Source organism: Equus przewalskii, chromosome 28, assembly GCF_037783145.1.
Source record: "Equus przewalskii isolate Varuska chromosome 28, EquPr2, whole genome shotgun sequence".
NCBI lineage: Eukaryota > Metazoa > Chordata > Mammalia > Perissodactyla > Equidae > Equus > Equus przewalskii.
Window position 1 is genome coordinate 22,566,246 of NC_091858.1, and position 15,413 is coordinate 22,581,658.

General features: G+C 41.0%; 1 protein-coding gene across 15 annotated transcripts in view; it reads left to right on the top strand.

Moving 5' to 3' along the window:
- Positions 1-15,413, top strand: part of FAT1 (FAT atypical cadherin 1) — a 131,578-nt gene that overhangs the window by 16,354 nt on the left and 99,811 nt on the right. For all 15 annotated transcript variants that reach the window (XR_011534282.1, XR_011534283.1, XR_544649.2 and 12 more), the window contains exon 2: positions 167-3,449. Coding sequence is in view for 10 of the 15 variants with exons in the window: in XM_008518629.2 (XP_008516851.2) it covers positions 185-3,449 (3,265 nt within the window). In the remaining 5 variants the exon portion in view is untranslated. The remainder of the gene's footprint in view (positions 1-166; positions 3,450-15,413) is intronic.

A 15,413-nucleotide genomic window follows, 5' to 3' on the forward strand; every position in this document is an offset into this window, starting at 1 on the left:
TATATTGGAAAGCAGAAAAAATGAAAACCATTGCCTTTGTTCATATTCCATATGGATGGAAAATATTTTCTTAAAATGTAAGATCTAAGACAAACTTTAAGAAATAAGTTTACGCTTTTTTATTTTATTTCCCCAAAGTGATGATTCTTCTTTTTTTCTCTTTTAGGTTCCTGAGAGTTAAGCGATGGGGAGACATTTGCCCTTTCTTCTGCTTCTGCTCCTCCTCCTCCAACATTTTGGAGACAGTGATGCAAGCCAAACACTTGAGCAGACTCCCCTGCAGTTTACACATTTCCAGTACAATGTCACTGTGCACGAAAACTCTGCCGCTAAAACCTACGTTGGGCATCCTGTAAAGATGGGTATTTACATTACAAATCCAGTGTGGGAATTAAGGTACAAAATTGTCTCAGGAGACAATGAAAACCTATTCAAAGCTGAAGAGTATATCCTTGGAGACTTCTGCTTTCTAAGAATAAGGACCAAAGGAGGAAATACAGCTATTCTTAATAGAGAAGTGAAAGACCATTACACCTTGATAGTCAAAGCAGTTGAAAAAAATACGAACGCTGAAGCACGAACAGTGGTCAGGGTGCAGGTGCTGGATACAAACGACTTGAGACCGTTGTTCTCACCCACCTCATACAGTGTTTCTTTACCTGAAAACACAGCCATAAGGACCAGTATTGCAAGAGTCAGTGCCACAGATGCAGACATAGGAACCAATGGAGAGTTTTACTACAGTTTTAAAGATCGAACAGACATGTTTGCTATTCACCCAACCAGTGGGGCAGTAGTTTTAACGGGTAGACTTGATTACGCAGAGACCATGCTTTATGAGATGGAAATTCTTGCTGTGGACCGGGGAATGAAACTGTACGGTAGCAGTGGTATCAGCAGCATGGCCAAGCTAACCATTCATGTAGAACAAGCCAACGAATGTGCTCCCGTGATAACAGCAGTGACGTTATCGCCGTCAGAACTGGACAAGGACCCAACGTACGCGATCGTCACAGTGGATGACTGTGATCAGGGTGCCAATGGGGACATAGCTTCTTTAAGCATTGTGGCAGGTGACCTCCTTCAACAGTTTAGAACAGTGAGGTCCTCTCCGGGGAGTAAAGAATATAAAATCAAAGCAGTTGGTGGCATTGATTGGGACAGTCATCCTTTTGGCTACAATCTGACGCTCCAGGCTAAAGATAAGGGAACTCCTCCCCAGTTCTCTTCTGTAAAAGTAATTCATGTGACTTCCCCACAGTTCAAAGCTGGGCCAGTCAGGTTTGAAAAGGACGTGTACAGAGCAGAAATAAGCGAATTTGCTCCTTCCAACACACCTGTGGTCATGGTGAAAGCTACGCCTCGTTATTCTCACCTGAGGTATGTTTTCAAAAGTACACCTGGAAAAGCTAAATTCAGTTTGAATCACAACACTGGTCTCATTTCCATTTTAGAACCAATTAAGAGACAGCAGGCAGCCCATTTTGAACTTGAAGTCACAACAAGCGACAGAAAAGCCTCTACTAGAGTCTTGGTTAAAGTCGTGAGTGCTAACACCAATCCCCCTGAATTTACCCAGACGGCGTACAAAGCATCTTTTGATGAGAATGTGCCCGTTGGTACTACTGTCATGAGCGTGAGTGCTGTGGACCCTGACGAGGGTGAGAACGGCTACGTGACCTATAGTATTGCAAATCTAAACCATGTGCCGTTCGTGATCAACCATTTCACTGGTGCAGTGAGTACTTCAGAAAACTTGGACTATGAGCTCATGCCCCGGGTTTATACTCTGAGGATTCGAGCGTCAGACTGGGGCTTGCCATACCGCCGGGAAGTTGAAGTGCTCGCCACACTTACTCTCAATAACTTGAATGACAACACACCCTTGTTTGAGAAAATCAATTGTGAAGGGACCATTCCCAGGGATCTTGGTGTGGGAGAGCAAATAACTACTGTGTCTGCGATCGATGCTGACGAACTTCAGTTGGTCCGCTATCAGATTGAAGCTGGCAATGAACTAGATTTGTTTAGCTTACACCCCAACTCTGGGGTATTGTCATTAAAGCAGCCGCTAATGGATGGCTTAGGTGCAAAGGTGTCATTTCACAGTCTGAGAATTACAGCTACCGATGGAGAAAATTTTGCCACACCATTATACATCAACATAACCGTGGCTGCCAGTCGCAAGCCAGTAAACTTGCAGTGCGAAGAGACTGGCGTTGCCAAAATGCTGGCCGAGAAACTCCTGCAGGCAAATAAATTACATAGTCAGGGAGAGGTCGAGGATATTTTCTTTGATTCTCATTCTGTCAATGCTCATGCCCCACAATTTAGAAATACTCTTCCCACTGGGATCGAGGTAAAGGAAAACCATCCTGTGGGTTCCAACATAATTTCCATGAATGCTACTGACCTTGACACTGGTTTCAATGGAAAACTGGTCTATGCAATTTCTGGAGGAAATGAGGATAGTTGCTTCATTATTGACATGGAAACTGGAATGTTAAAAATCTTATCTCCACTTGACCGTGAAACAATGGACAAATATACCCTGAATATTTCAGTCTCGGACCTTGGCATACCACAGAAGGCCGCTTGGCATCTTCTAGATATCAGAGTTTTGGATGCCAATGATAATCCACCTGAGTTTTTACAGGAGCACTATTTTGTTGAAGTGAGTGAAGACAAAGAGATCAATAGTGAAATCATCCAGGTCGAAGCCACAGATAAAGATCTAGGGCCAAACGGACGTGTGACATACTCCATTCTTACAGACACAGATAAATTTTCAATTGACAGCATGACCGGTGTTGTTAAAATTGTGGATCCTCTGGATCGTGAGCTACAGCATGTGCATTACTTAAAGATTGAAGCCAGGGATCAGGCCAGCGAAGAACCTCAGTTGCTTTCCACTGTACTTCTGAAAGTATCATTAGAGGATGTTAATGACAACCCACCCAAGTTCATTCCACCTAATTATCGTGTGAAAGTTCGGGAGGACCTTCCAGAAGGAACCATAATCATGTGGTTAGAGGCCTATGATCCTGATTTAGGTCAGTCTAGTCAAGTGAGATATAGTCTTCTGGACCACGGAGAAGGAAACTTTGATGTGGATAAGCTCAGCGGAGCGGTTAGAATTGTGCAGCAGTTGGACTTTGAGAAGAAGCAAGTATATAATCTCACCGTGAGGGCCAAGGACAAGGGGAAGCCGATTTCTCTGTCTTCCACCTGTTATGTTGAGGTTGAGGTCATTGATGTGAATGAGAACTTACACCCGCCGGTGTTTTCCAGCTTTGTGGAAAAGGGTATAGTGAAGGAAGACGTCCCTATTGGTTCATCAGTAATGGCAGTATCAGCTCATGATGAGGACACAGGAAGAGACGGGGAGATCCGCTATTCCATTAGAGATGGTTCTGGTGTTGGTGTTTTCAAAATAGATGAAGAAACAGGTAAATCTGCTCTTATCACTCTGGTTTGATTGCCCCTCTCGTTTTTTCCGATGTACACATCTGCCCTGTGCTAGCTCCTTCACACTTGCCCATTGGTCTCTCTTAGGGCTCAGTATAAAAGTGCATATGCATACTCTTTATCCTGGTGCAGGTGTCTTGATGGTAGTAAGCCATGAAGATGGAAGGAAAGGAACCCAACGGCATAATGAGTAAAAACTGGAAAAATTGAAATCGTTACCACTGATACTGATCTCTAAGTTTGTGCCTCTGTTATCAGAAGCATCTCTGTGGTTTTGCTGTAACTTTGTGAAGCCCTTCTGAGTTTCTCCAGCTAGTACGTTTGCAGACTGACACTTAGAAGGACCACTGCCACCACCTGGCATGTCATGCAGAGATTATTGCACACCTGCAGAATTACACCGTGCACAGAGAGAAGACTCTGCCTAACTCTATGATGTGATCTGCTGTGGTCCCTCCTCCAGGTTTTGAGAGGCAGAGTAGGGCAGTGGAATGTTGCATTAAGAAAACCTGGCTCGGAATTCTGGCTCTTTCCATAATTTATTGAGTGATCTTGAGCAAGTTAATCTATTAATAGACTTTCTTCATCTAGAAGATGGGTACCCTCAAAATCACTACAAGATTTATGTGATGATAAAGTGAAATCACATGGGAAAGCTCCCTAGCATGTATTAGATCTATTTATGTCTTTCGGAAATGGTAGCAATGCTTTCTTACGATATTCTTCCACCTAGGATAAGGTCCTAAAGCCGGAACATCTGAGATGGCCAACTCACGCTGCAGTCTATCGTTTGGCGCTTGTACAAATCTCTAATTTAGCTGCTTTTCCCAGATGTTACAGTTTCAAGTCAGTCTCCCCAGATGAAATGTGAGCCCTTGTATTAGTTTGTTAGGGTTTTGTCATAACAAGTAGCACAGACTGAATGGTTTAAACAACAGAAATTTATTTTCTCGCCATTCTGGAGGCCAGAAGTCCAAGATCAAGGTGTTGGCAGGGTTGGTTTCTTCTGAGGCTTCTCTCCTTGGCTTGTAGATGGCTGACTTCTCCCTGTGTCTTCACATGATCTTCCTTCTGTATGTATGTGTCCTAAGCTCATCTTAGGAGGACACCAGTTATATTGCATTAGGGGTCACCCTAATGACCTCATTTTAACTTATTTATCTCTTTTAAAGCCCTTTCTTGAGCAACAGTCACATTCTGAGGCACTGGGGGTTAGGGCTTCAACACAAATTTAGGGGGACCCAATTCAGCTGCAGACAGCCTTGAAGGGCAGACAGGCTTTTAGCTCGTGCATTTTCTGTCCCCAGCCCTCAGCAAAAAGTACCTGGCACGTAGAAGTTGCTCATTAAACTTTAAAAAGAATGAATGAGTAAATTAATGATTATTTTGACTTGGAATGTCCTTTCCTCTGAGAATGGTGGTTGAGATAGAAGGAAATTGGCTAATGACAACACCAGTCAGCCATGGAGAGAGTTCAGTTTGTTATTAATCTCCTTGGTGTTTCTTTTGTGAATGTCCCTTCTCAAAGGATGTTTTTCTTACTCTGTTAAAACTTAATATTGATACTTCAAACTTAAGTTACAGTTAAGTTTATATTCAGTAATGCTACAAATAAATTCTTCAGTTGCTACCCCCCCCACTTACCCACTCCCACAGCTGATAGGTTTATAGCAGATGAAAAATATAATTATTGTCCTGGAAATAAGTTATTTTAGAGGCTGTCATATTTTTAATGCAGTTTTGTTTATTCAAGGGATTCTTTTTCTAAAGAATTATATACCACTAGCGTGTGTTAGATAATCTACAAATTATATACCACCCATCAAAATACTCGTAATAGTTTAATTCAAGAGAAAATAGAATAACCAACAGCACTTAGTAATAACTCATCTGAAGGGTAGAATATATATATATTTTTTGGTCATACTCTCTAATATGAATTAGAATTTTCGGGTATGGTGTCAACACAGAAAAATACCCAAAACTTAAGAACTGAAGCTGAAACTATGAAGTATTTTTGTGAATTTCCTAAGGACAATTATTCCTACTTTTTTTTCTTCCCTAACATGGGCTGTGAAAGCCTATGAAAGAACTATTACAAGTTAAACTTGAGACAGAAAATGTAGTCGCTCCTCGCGTAACGACAGAGACAACATTCTGAGAAATGCATCGTTAGGCGATTTTGTCATTGTGTGAACATCAGAGAGTGTACGTACACAAACCTAGATGGTGTAGCCTACTGCACACCCAGGCTATATGGTACTAATCTTATGGGACCACCGTTGTACATGCCATTTGTCTCGACTGAGACATTGCTATGCAGCACGAGTATAGAACCAAAATCTTAATTTACATTCCCTTCATGACTTGACTTATGTGAACGCTGTCTTTTGAGTGTTTTCTTTTAAATGAAAAGAGTATTTTTATCGTTGCATTTTAAAGACTCATTTAGAGACTGGTATTTTTCGCCTATAAATTTAAGAGATTGAAATATTCTGACTATCAAGAAAAACAAATAACCAACCAGCCAAACAAAGCAGTATCCTGAAATAGAGCTAAAGTAATTTTCAAGCTGAGTGGCGGTGCCAGACTTTTCCAGGGGTAACTTAGTGGCAGGCCAGGAGATGAGCGTGGGTGGTGTGCAGTGGGGTTGGTAGGTATATAAAAACTGTTATGCATTTGTATAAATATTGAGATTTAAAAGAGAGAGGAAAGTTGGAAATTTCTGGGTCACCTATTCTATAGTCCTTGCTTTACAGAGGAAAAATAAATAGCATACAATAGATTTATGTTTATATGCTTTTGAAATTGAATAAAAGTGATATAATAATATTTACCCTGGTATACATTACAAGATGTATTTCTGGCAGTAGAATTACCAGCCCAAGTTATTCTAGAGATTTCTGGCACGCCAATTGGAATTGTAGTGAATTCCTTCTGCAAAAGTCAACATGTTTGGTGCGCTAGAAATACTAAAATTAGGTATGCTGATTTTTCATTTGGGTTTGTCTAACTAATTTCTGGGGCAGCTTGGAAGTGTGGAGAGGTGCCTGTCTGAGGAAGGAAAGCAGAGGCAGTTCAGGAACACCAGTGGGGATCCCATAGGACACAGCCCTAAAGCTCAGTGTGAAATGGAGTTGGCCTGGCTCAGGTCAGGTTTATTGGCATCTTTCTAGAACTTCAGTCTCTGCTCATTGCCTCTGTCTGCTGTGCTCTTTTCTCTTCTAGTGATGTATTTAATATTAGGCTAATTGAAAGCGGCCTGTACAGGACTCCCTTGGCTGTGGAGACCAAGAATCGGCTTATTTGTCCGTTTGCTTCTTGCCTTTGACTTGACTTAAAACTATGGCATTGGGGCTGCCCCAGTGGCCTGGCGATTAAGTTCGCACACTCCGCATTGGTGGCCCGGGGTTTACTGGTTCAGGTCCTGGGCGCAGACCTGCACACCGCTCATCAAGCCATGCTGTGGTGGCATCGCCCATAGAAGAACTAGAAGGACTTACAACTAGGATATACAACTATGTACTGGGCTTTGGGAGGGAAAAAACACAAACTATAGCATTGGTTGGGTAATACAACCAAGTTTTTGTAGTGGGTTATCTATTTCAACATTGTCAAATACGTGTATCATTTGTATACTTTTCGCGGAACACAGAACATACTCAGCAATCTAAATTTAGCTCTTAGTATTTTTAAGACCCTTCCTTTTCTGTAATAATTTGCTTAAATTTGAAATATCCCCTGAAAAGTAGTCTTTTTAGAAATAGAAGTTCTATGAACTACCTGAAATAGCTGGCCGAATGCACAGTCCCATTAGCTCTACATTTTGTATGTATTTTGCTAATTGGCTTTGCAGGGACGAAATAGGTAATTGCAGTGTGGAGGTGACTGTCCTTTGACTTATCTGATAATCTCTCACTGAATCATATGCTTTTGCTGGACAGGCCTCTGGATGTTAATAAACTGTTCTGACAAATCCTTGCCCACATGATTGCTTGTCCATTTGAGGTTTGGAAGGGTGAAGTGTAATGTGAAAAATTATTTGGAAAGTCAGTCCTGTTCGAGAGCCGATCTCCAGTGCTCTAATTAAGATCCTCCCCCTTTTTGTCTCCTTAAAATCTACAGTGAGGATTATAAAGCAGATTTAGCAGAAATGTGAGTGGAGTAAGTATCTTCGATGCCTGTGTAATTTCACATTTAGGTTTTGATTTGACTTTGCTTCTCGGCGTTGACCCCGTTCTTAGTTCAAATATGTCAGTGGTTGCTTTGTTGTAAGCCTCACAGTTGGGCAGAACAGGATCCTGAGCATCCTTCCTGGAGATTGGCTGGCAGAGTGATTTCAGCTTAGTGTTCTTAGCCTTTGGGTACCCATCCAAGTTAATTGCTACTTGAGCACCAATAAAAAGTGGCAGCTTTTTGCTAATTTTTAAAACTAAGGCTATGTCTAGAAAAATACTTGGCCGAAAGATTTTTTTAATTGTCAATGGAAACTTGTGTTGGAGAGGTGCTTCACTGAGGTGTGTTCCCCTGACGTGTGTATTGTAATGGAATGCCCTTCAGTACGTGTCCCTTTCATCTGCAGTACTTTGGTTCGGTTTTCGGCTGTGAGTATAATGCAGCCCAGTAAGAGTGTTTCTCCCTTCTGACTTGGCTTATTTGGAGAGACCATGTTTTTCATTAAGATAAGAGCAAATTTCTAAACTTATTAGTGCTGTGTTACTCTTAGAATCTTAATCGTGGTACATTTCAGTGCAAGGGCTTGGAATGAATTAATATGGAAGGACAGCTGTTGTAACAAGATAAATCACCATTCATAAAATATGGGAGGGAAAAGGAGGACTACGCTTTTCTTAAGGAAACATGGCTACCTCCTCATTATGGGGGAGTGTTATTGCACCCTTCCTGTGCTACCCGTTTGGGGACTGGATCCTGGCCTTCCTTAGTTAGGTGGACACAGGCTGAATGGGTTTGTGTAGTAGGAACAGAAGGGACTTCCAATCCAGGTTAACCTTATTGTTGACCTCAGTGAGGGGCAAATTGTTTCTGTCTGGCTTGGCAGAACTCTGAATATTTTAATTGTTCACTCAAATTGAAAAGAAAACACAAAAACCTTTTCCCAACTTAAAGTAGGATATTCTGCTTACAACCAGGGACCTGTGTTTTTTCCTAGGGCCTGTTCTCTCATGACAGGAAATGGAATGTAGTGGATATAACTGGGCTCAAGTGTCATGGCCAGGGACTCTGTAAGAGTGGCTAAGAGCTGGGCGGCCGTTAAAAGTGTGGTCTACTGTGGTGGGACCAATTACCTCTCTTGGAGCTGGGTCCAGAATTCCTGGCAGCGGGAACTTAAATAGATACTGGTGGGAGGCCCGGGAGGGAGTTAAGAAATTTGCTGGTGAAAGGGCTTTTGTGTCGTTGTCTCCTCCCTTAAGTGGCAGCAGCTGCTGTCCTGTTCTTACTTTTTGTTCTCCTAGCAAAGCTGAAGCGAAAGAAACTGATTTCCTAGCCACAGGGAGATTGAAAATCAGACCTTGGCAGAAATTATGTTATGATAATGTGCTGTTGCTGTGTTTGGGAGTAAAAATCTGCTCTTTTGTCTGTGTGTGTGTGTGTGTGTGTGTGTGAACCTGTGAGTCAGGGCAGGGAGAATGTGGTAATGTCTACTAGGGACAGAATCTTCCTTTGAAGCAGGAGGTTTTTAAGGGGAAAACAGAATCTAATTAGAAATCCTAAGGAAATTCTATTTTGTTTTAAGAGAAAACAGAGGATCAGCTTTTCTTTAGTTATTTGTATGACATTTAATAAGTTGATGCTCTAAGTACCGATTGAATACTGGTTGGGGGAGGAGTTGGGTTGTCAAGCTCTGTGAAGTGTGATTCAGGTGGTATTACGTTGTAAAGCAGAAGGTGGCAAATGAAGCTGTGCAGTGCCTGTAATGTAATCCTAAATGATGCGTAAGGGCCAGGACCAGGAGGCGATGGGGTAGAAACAACTTAAAATATGGTGTCTCTGGCCACATGCTTTCAATGATGGTGATAGTAATGATGAAGGGTATCAATTTAATAATAAACTGCAGCCACTTACTGAGTGTTAGAGCCGGCTGCCGTTCTAAGCACGCCATATGCATTAATTTATTTAATCCTCACAACTACCAGACTGATATGGTTATCCCTGTGTCACGTTATCATTGATGAGGAATCCTCCACTGGGAGGTTAACTTGCCTAAGGCCACTTGGGTAATGAGTGGCAGAACTTGTAAGCCTTTGCATGCAAACGCTATGTTTCTACTGCCTCTCACTCTTTAAAGAGTGATCTGGAGCTGTTCTAAGGGAGCCCATTGGAAAACCACTAAGTTGAGTGGGCTTCTTGGGTTGGGCTGCGCTGGAGACTTGAATCCTGGCTTTGCACCTTGGTTTTAAAGGAGTGTTGAATCTAAAACTCTTCTTCCATCGTTTTTTCTCAGTGACGTATTGTTCTTTAGCACATTTAGGAGAACAGGATTTTAGAGTTACGTAGTGGTGGCGTTTACACAATTTAAGAATATTCCAATGGACTGATTGGTAGTGGGTCATTCATGCTGAGGGTAGATAGTGACTTTCGCTGTCTAGTTGAGATGGACAGGTATCTTATGTGTGTTTGCCATTACGAAAGTATGATCTTCTCATAAATAAAGATGCTGCCTGTCTGAACTGTGCAGGATGTTAATTGGAGCCTTTTCTCATGGAAACAATGTTTTAGATGGTTGTTAGAGTCCAGACTAATATTTACAACCAATTCAACCCACAGGGTGGCTGAGGTTAACTTAACCTGCACTTCTTCTCCTTTGAGTCTGGGTTACTTGTAATAGTTGGTCTCTTGCATTGTCCTCCTTGATGCCTTGGCTTCAGCCCCTGTCCTCACCAGTCACCTGGAACATGGCAAGAAAGCCAGTGGACGCTCTTTTCCTCTTCAGCCTTCTTGACGGGCAAGTACTTTTAAGTTCTAAGAGTGTCTAGCAGAGTTGTATATTCAGAACTTGATGAGTGGCCAATGTGTATAGAGATTTACTGCTCAGCTAGTACCTGGTTTCTTCTTTCCATATTGCCTGCCTTGCCCAATTATGAAAATTGAGTAGATTTTAAAACTTACCGTGCTTGTCCACGTTGGATTTTTTTTCTTAACCGTTTAGTTTCTGTTGTCTTGACTTTGTGGATAATTTTAGTTCATAGGCTGGATTTGTCAAATTTTTATTAGGCCTTGGTTTATATTTTGTGTACTCTGGAATTTGCACCTACCTGTATGGCACTTATTTTTTTTAAAAAATCAAACCATATTGGTTGTAAATAGTGCGTGCTTACCAGACGTGACAGAATGCCACAGAGCACAATCTTTCATGTCTTTGTTACTAGAAGTAAACAGTCTTGGAGAGGTTGCTGTTCAAGCCACATGCCTGTCCTTGGTGAATTGGCAGTTATGTAGTTTAAGAGCGGTGAACGTGAGTCTAGGAAACTATTCACATATACATGTGTAGGGCCCATCTTATCAATGAACTTGCCTTGCCAATTAAATGGTGCCATCTCTCCCAAGAATATCTGATAATGTATTGAACTTGTTTTGTTGCTACACTTCCAAGTGGCTGAGGGAACTGACCCTTTGAAAGAGGTTCTTTAGCATTGTCTATTTATTTTCTGCTGGGGAAAGTCTACTAAATGTGGTCTTTTTACTTTTAGCCTAATTGATCTTTTTTTTTGATAGAAGTGACCCAGCTATTTCCGTAGTTTAAGACTTCTTTCTAATTTGTGATAATTTAATCATATTATCTTTTTATCACTGGTGAGCTTTCCCTTCTTCTTTATCATCATCAGTATGTAATTATGGGTAACAGTCATTGAATGCTTGCTGTGGATCAGCCCTATTTTAAGCTCTTTACATAGACTGTCTCATTAGATCATCACAGTTATTCATGGGTAAAATTAGATGGTAATATACTCTGTTCATGTAGTACCTACATTAAATTATAAAGATATGACAAATAATGGGGATTAAGACACACACTGACTCTCTGCCGTTGAATTTTGAAATATACATGTTTTTAATTAAGTAGTGTAATAGAAATTGATGTGGTTTAAAGTGTGACGCATTTGAGGGAATTCTGGTAATGCAGAGATGGTTCTTGAGCAGAGGCATTCCATCTCACGGGGAATCCTCCTTAAAACCTTTTTGTGTCTCCCACTACACAGAGTCCAAGCTCTCTAGCTTAGCCTGTAATGCCGTAATAGACTTGCCTCCCTCTCCCGGTTGACTTTGTGGGTGCTCCCCTCTTCAGCTCCCGTTCACTCACTGTGCTTCAGCCAAATGGAGCCAGTCCCCCACAGTGCGACCCTCAACCCCTCTTGTGCTGCATTGTTTCCTGTTTCCCTGCCTTTTGGTAACCCATTGACCACGTGATTGGCTCTTATTATCCCTGACTCTGCTTGATAAATCTTTCTTGACAAGCCTCCTGCTTCATATGGAGCTAATTCTTCTTTTCTTGTATATACTTTTTCTTTCTTTTTTTTTTTTTTTTGCCATTATTGTAAGTATCACTCCAGTGTAATTTTTTTTTTAAAGATTTTATTTTTTCCTTTTTCTCCCCAAAGCCTCCCCGGTACATAGTTGTATATTCTTAGTTGTGGGTCCTTGTAGTTGTGGCATGTGGGACACCGTCTCAGCGTGGCCCGATGAGCAGTACCATGTCCGCACCCAGGATTCGAACTGACGAAACACTGGGCCACCTGCAGTGGAGCGCGCGAACTTAACCACTCGGCCATGGGGCCGGCCCCCTCCAGTGTAATTTTTTATTTACATGTCCTTTTCCTCTAAATTGTCAGTTCCTTGTGTGGGTAGATTCTAAATCCTTTCTGCTGGATTCGTGTAACAGGCACTCAATAAATACTTGTTAGGTTGGTCTAATAAGCCATTGTTGCCCTTCCTGAGAGCCTTTCCTGAGACCCAGGTAGGTCGTCTTTTCGTCTCTGTTCCAGTAGACTTGCTGTATGTTCTTCTCTTATCGTGTATGACTCAGGACATTGTTCATCTGTCTCCTTCATGTCTGTCTCCCAGAACTCAAGGGCAAAGCACAGTGTTGCTCATTTTTCTACCCTCTTCTGAGCACAGTGGCTGACGTAGCAGTCCCAGCCCTTGTTTGTTCAACAAACAAACTACTGTAACATACGATAATGGTAGTCATGAAGGTTAAGTGAAACCTTTTTTCTCCCACCAGGATACCTATTTCTAGACCTCCAGAATAGGGCTTCTTAAGGTTTTTGGCATCACAGAAACTTTTGAGAATCTCTTGAAAGCTGCATATTCTATCTGTAGAGGTACAGCGATGTGGTTACAATACGAGGGCTCAACCTGTTTGTGCTGAACCTGTTTATAGATCCTCAGTGTCCTAGGACCTCCTAGTTTAAGACCCTCTGTTCTAGAGGTGGCAGGGGTGCCAGTCCTCACAAGTTCTCATAAAGGGGGACCAGAGAGTGAGGAGATTGGTGATGATGATGATGATGCCAACTATGGTGACAGTGGCAGTGACAAGCATTTGAAAGTATTTCTTTATACGTTATATTTCACTTTGTCTAATATGTGCTTATTAGACAGTAGCTTTTATTTCTATTTTATTAGGGAGGTACATAAACCTTTACAGTGGACAAATAGAAATCACTTTTCTCTATGTTTGTACATGTGCTTAAAATGATTCAAGAGAACCTGTCGTTCAAGAGTATTTCCAAGTGAAATATAACCTGTACTTCTTGACAAGCCTGTATCCTCAGATAGCCCTGTTGACCCCATTAAAGTGTACAAGACAATCGTAATAAAATAATTCTAATAAATAGAACATACCATACATCTGTTTTTAAGTTAAGCAGCCCTCCAGGCCAGGATTTGATCTTTAGTGTTGCCAGCTTACCATGGAAACCCTCTGTTTGCTCAACTAGTATGCCTTTATTTATTAAGGTAAATTAATATGTCAGAAAACTCAGCCTTCCAGTAATAAAGTTAACTTTCTTGACAGACTGGATTTTTATTTAAATGGACTTAAAATTCAGAGCATTTGGGATTTAATAAACTGTTTTTTGTGAGTAGTCCTTTATTCAGTATGGAAGAAAAAAATTGATAAATCATGCCTCTTTTGAAAGGCATTCATTGTAACCTTACAGTGAACGATGAAATAAATGTATATGTGGGAAAATTTTCTAATCTATGATTTACAGGCCTTGATACTCATGTCACTTCTGGTTGAGATGTTTTTTGACCTCTGTGGGGGTCAGTTTTTGTAAACAGTGATTTTGCAATCTTTCATGAAGTACTGTATTTTCTTCATCCCAAGTTGAAGACATTTTGTTAGTTGAAAACAACTTTTTGGAAAGTGACTTTAAATTTGAATTAACGTTAAAATATTTTAAAGCAATTGCACCATAAAGTCTTAGTTAAAAGATTTCCTAAAATCCCATTTGCTTTTAGCTCTTTATTAATTTTCTTTACTTGCCTGTTTCTTCTTCTTTTTTTTTTTTTCTGAGGAAGATTGGCCCTGAGCTAACTGCTGCCAATCCTGCTCTTATTGCTGAGGAAGACTGGCCCTGAGCTAACATCCGTGCCCATCTTCCTCTACTTTATATGTGGGACACCTACCACAGCATGGCTTGCCAAGGGGTGCCACGTCTGCTCCTGGGATCTGAACCGGCGAACCCCCGGCCACCAAAGTGGAATGTGTGCACTTAACCGCTCTACCACCAGGCTGGCCCCTTGCCTGTTTATTCTTTTTTTTTTTTTCTGCTTTATTTCCCCAACCTGCCCCCCCCCCCCCGCCCCCATACACCGTTGTATATCTTAGTTGCATGTCCGTCTAGTTGTGGTACCTGTTTATTCTTAAAGCTGCTTGACGTCAGGTTGTCTAAAACATCTTCATTTTTCTTACCACAGTGCCTGGCACACTGTTGGTATTCAGTAAAAAGTCATTCAGTGATGTTCATCTTTTGATAAACGCAGTAAATGATAAACCCTGTAAATGATGTTCTTCTGATTTGTTGCTCAACTGAAGGTGTTTCCATTTTTAAATGAAAAAAAGATCAGTTTGCCATGTAAATAATAAAGTTAGTTTGCTGGTTGAGGCATCAGAATGGAAGTCCGTTATCTTTAAAGGATAGATCTAAACAAATTTTTTTAGATGTAAAAATTTTTTTAAAGAAGCGTTTTTTCTTACTAGAGTGATAACCTCATGTAGAAGATGAAAACTGATTAGGAAATCATGAACATGAAGAATATCCATGTTTGGTTTCAGAAAGTCAAACTAAATGTCACATCTACAGAATATGAAGTTTTATAACTTGAGGCTCATGATTTTTTAAATATGTGTTTTACATGTAGTGTATATTAAGAATTGTTTTAGCATATTAAGAAAATCTGCTTATGTCATTTTACTTCCACTGCAACATCAGCTCTTGCGGTGGGACTCTGCCGTGTTCAGCCTTGTGTTGCTGGTGCCCAGCGCTGCGCCTGGCACAGCCACCCAGCAGGCACTGGAGGGATGAGAACAATTTGAAATTGAAAAAGATTATTACAAAATAGTACAAGTAAACACATATCTAAGTAACTATTACTGGGAAAGACCTTTCATATTTGTTCTCTACCCCTGATTAGAATCTTCTCTCTTTAAACCCAATAGAAGTGCCATGGGCCATAGGTCTGCCTGTTCTTTTAATGCAGTTAACACTGCTCTTCCACTTAAAGGTCTTCTTTCCTGTGCCTCCAAAGTAGCTAAAAACAAGAGAATTAGTATAACAGCCACAGCAGAATTTCAGTAGCAGTGCAGTTTCCTTTCGTTGATATTTTACCTTGTCTAGAAGCAACTTCATTTGTCAGAATGAGTGCCAGAGCCTAGAACTAGAAATCCTAAATTCTCTGGCTTTCCAGGTGCATATACCTCA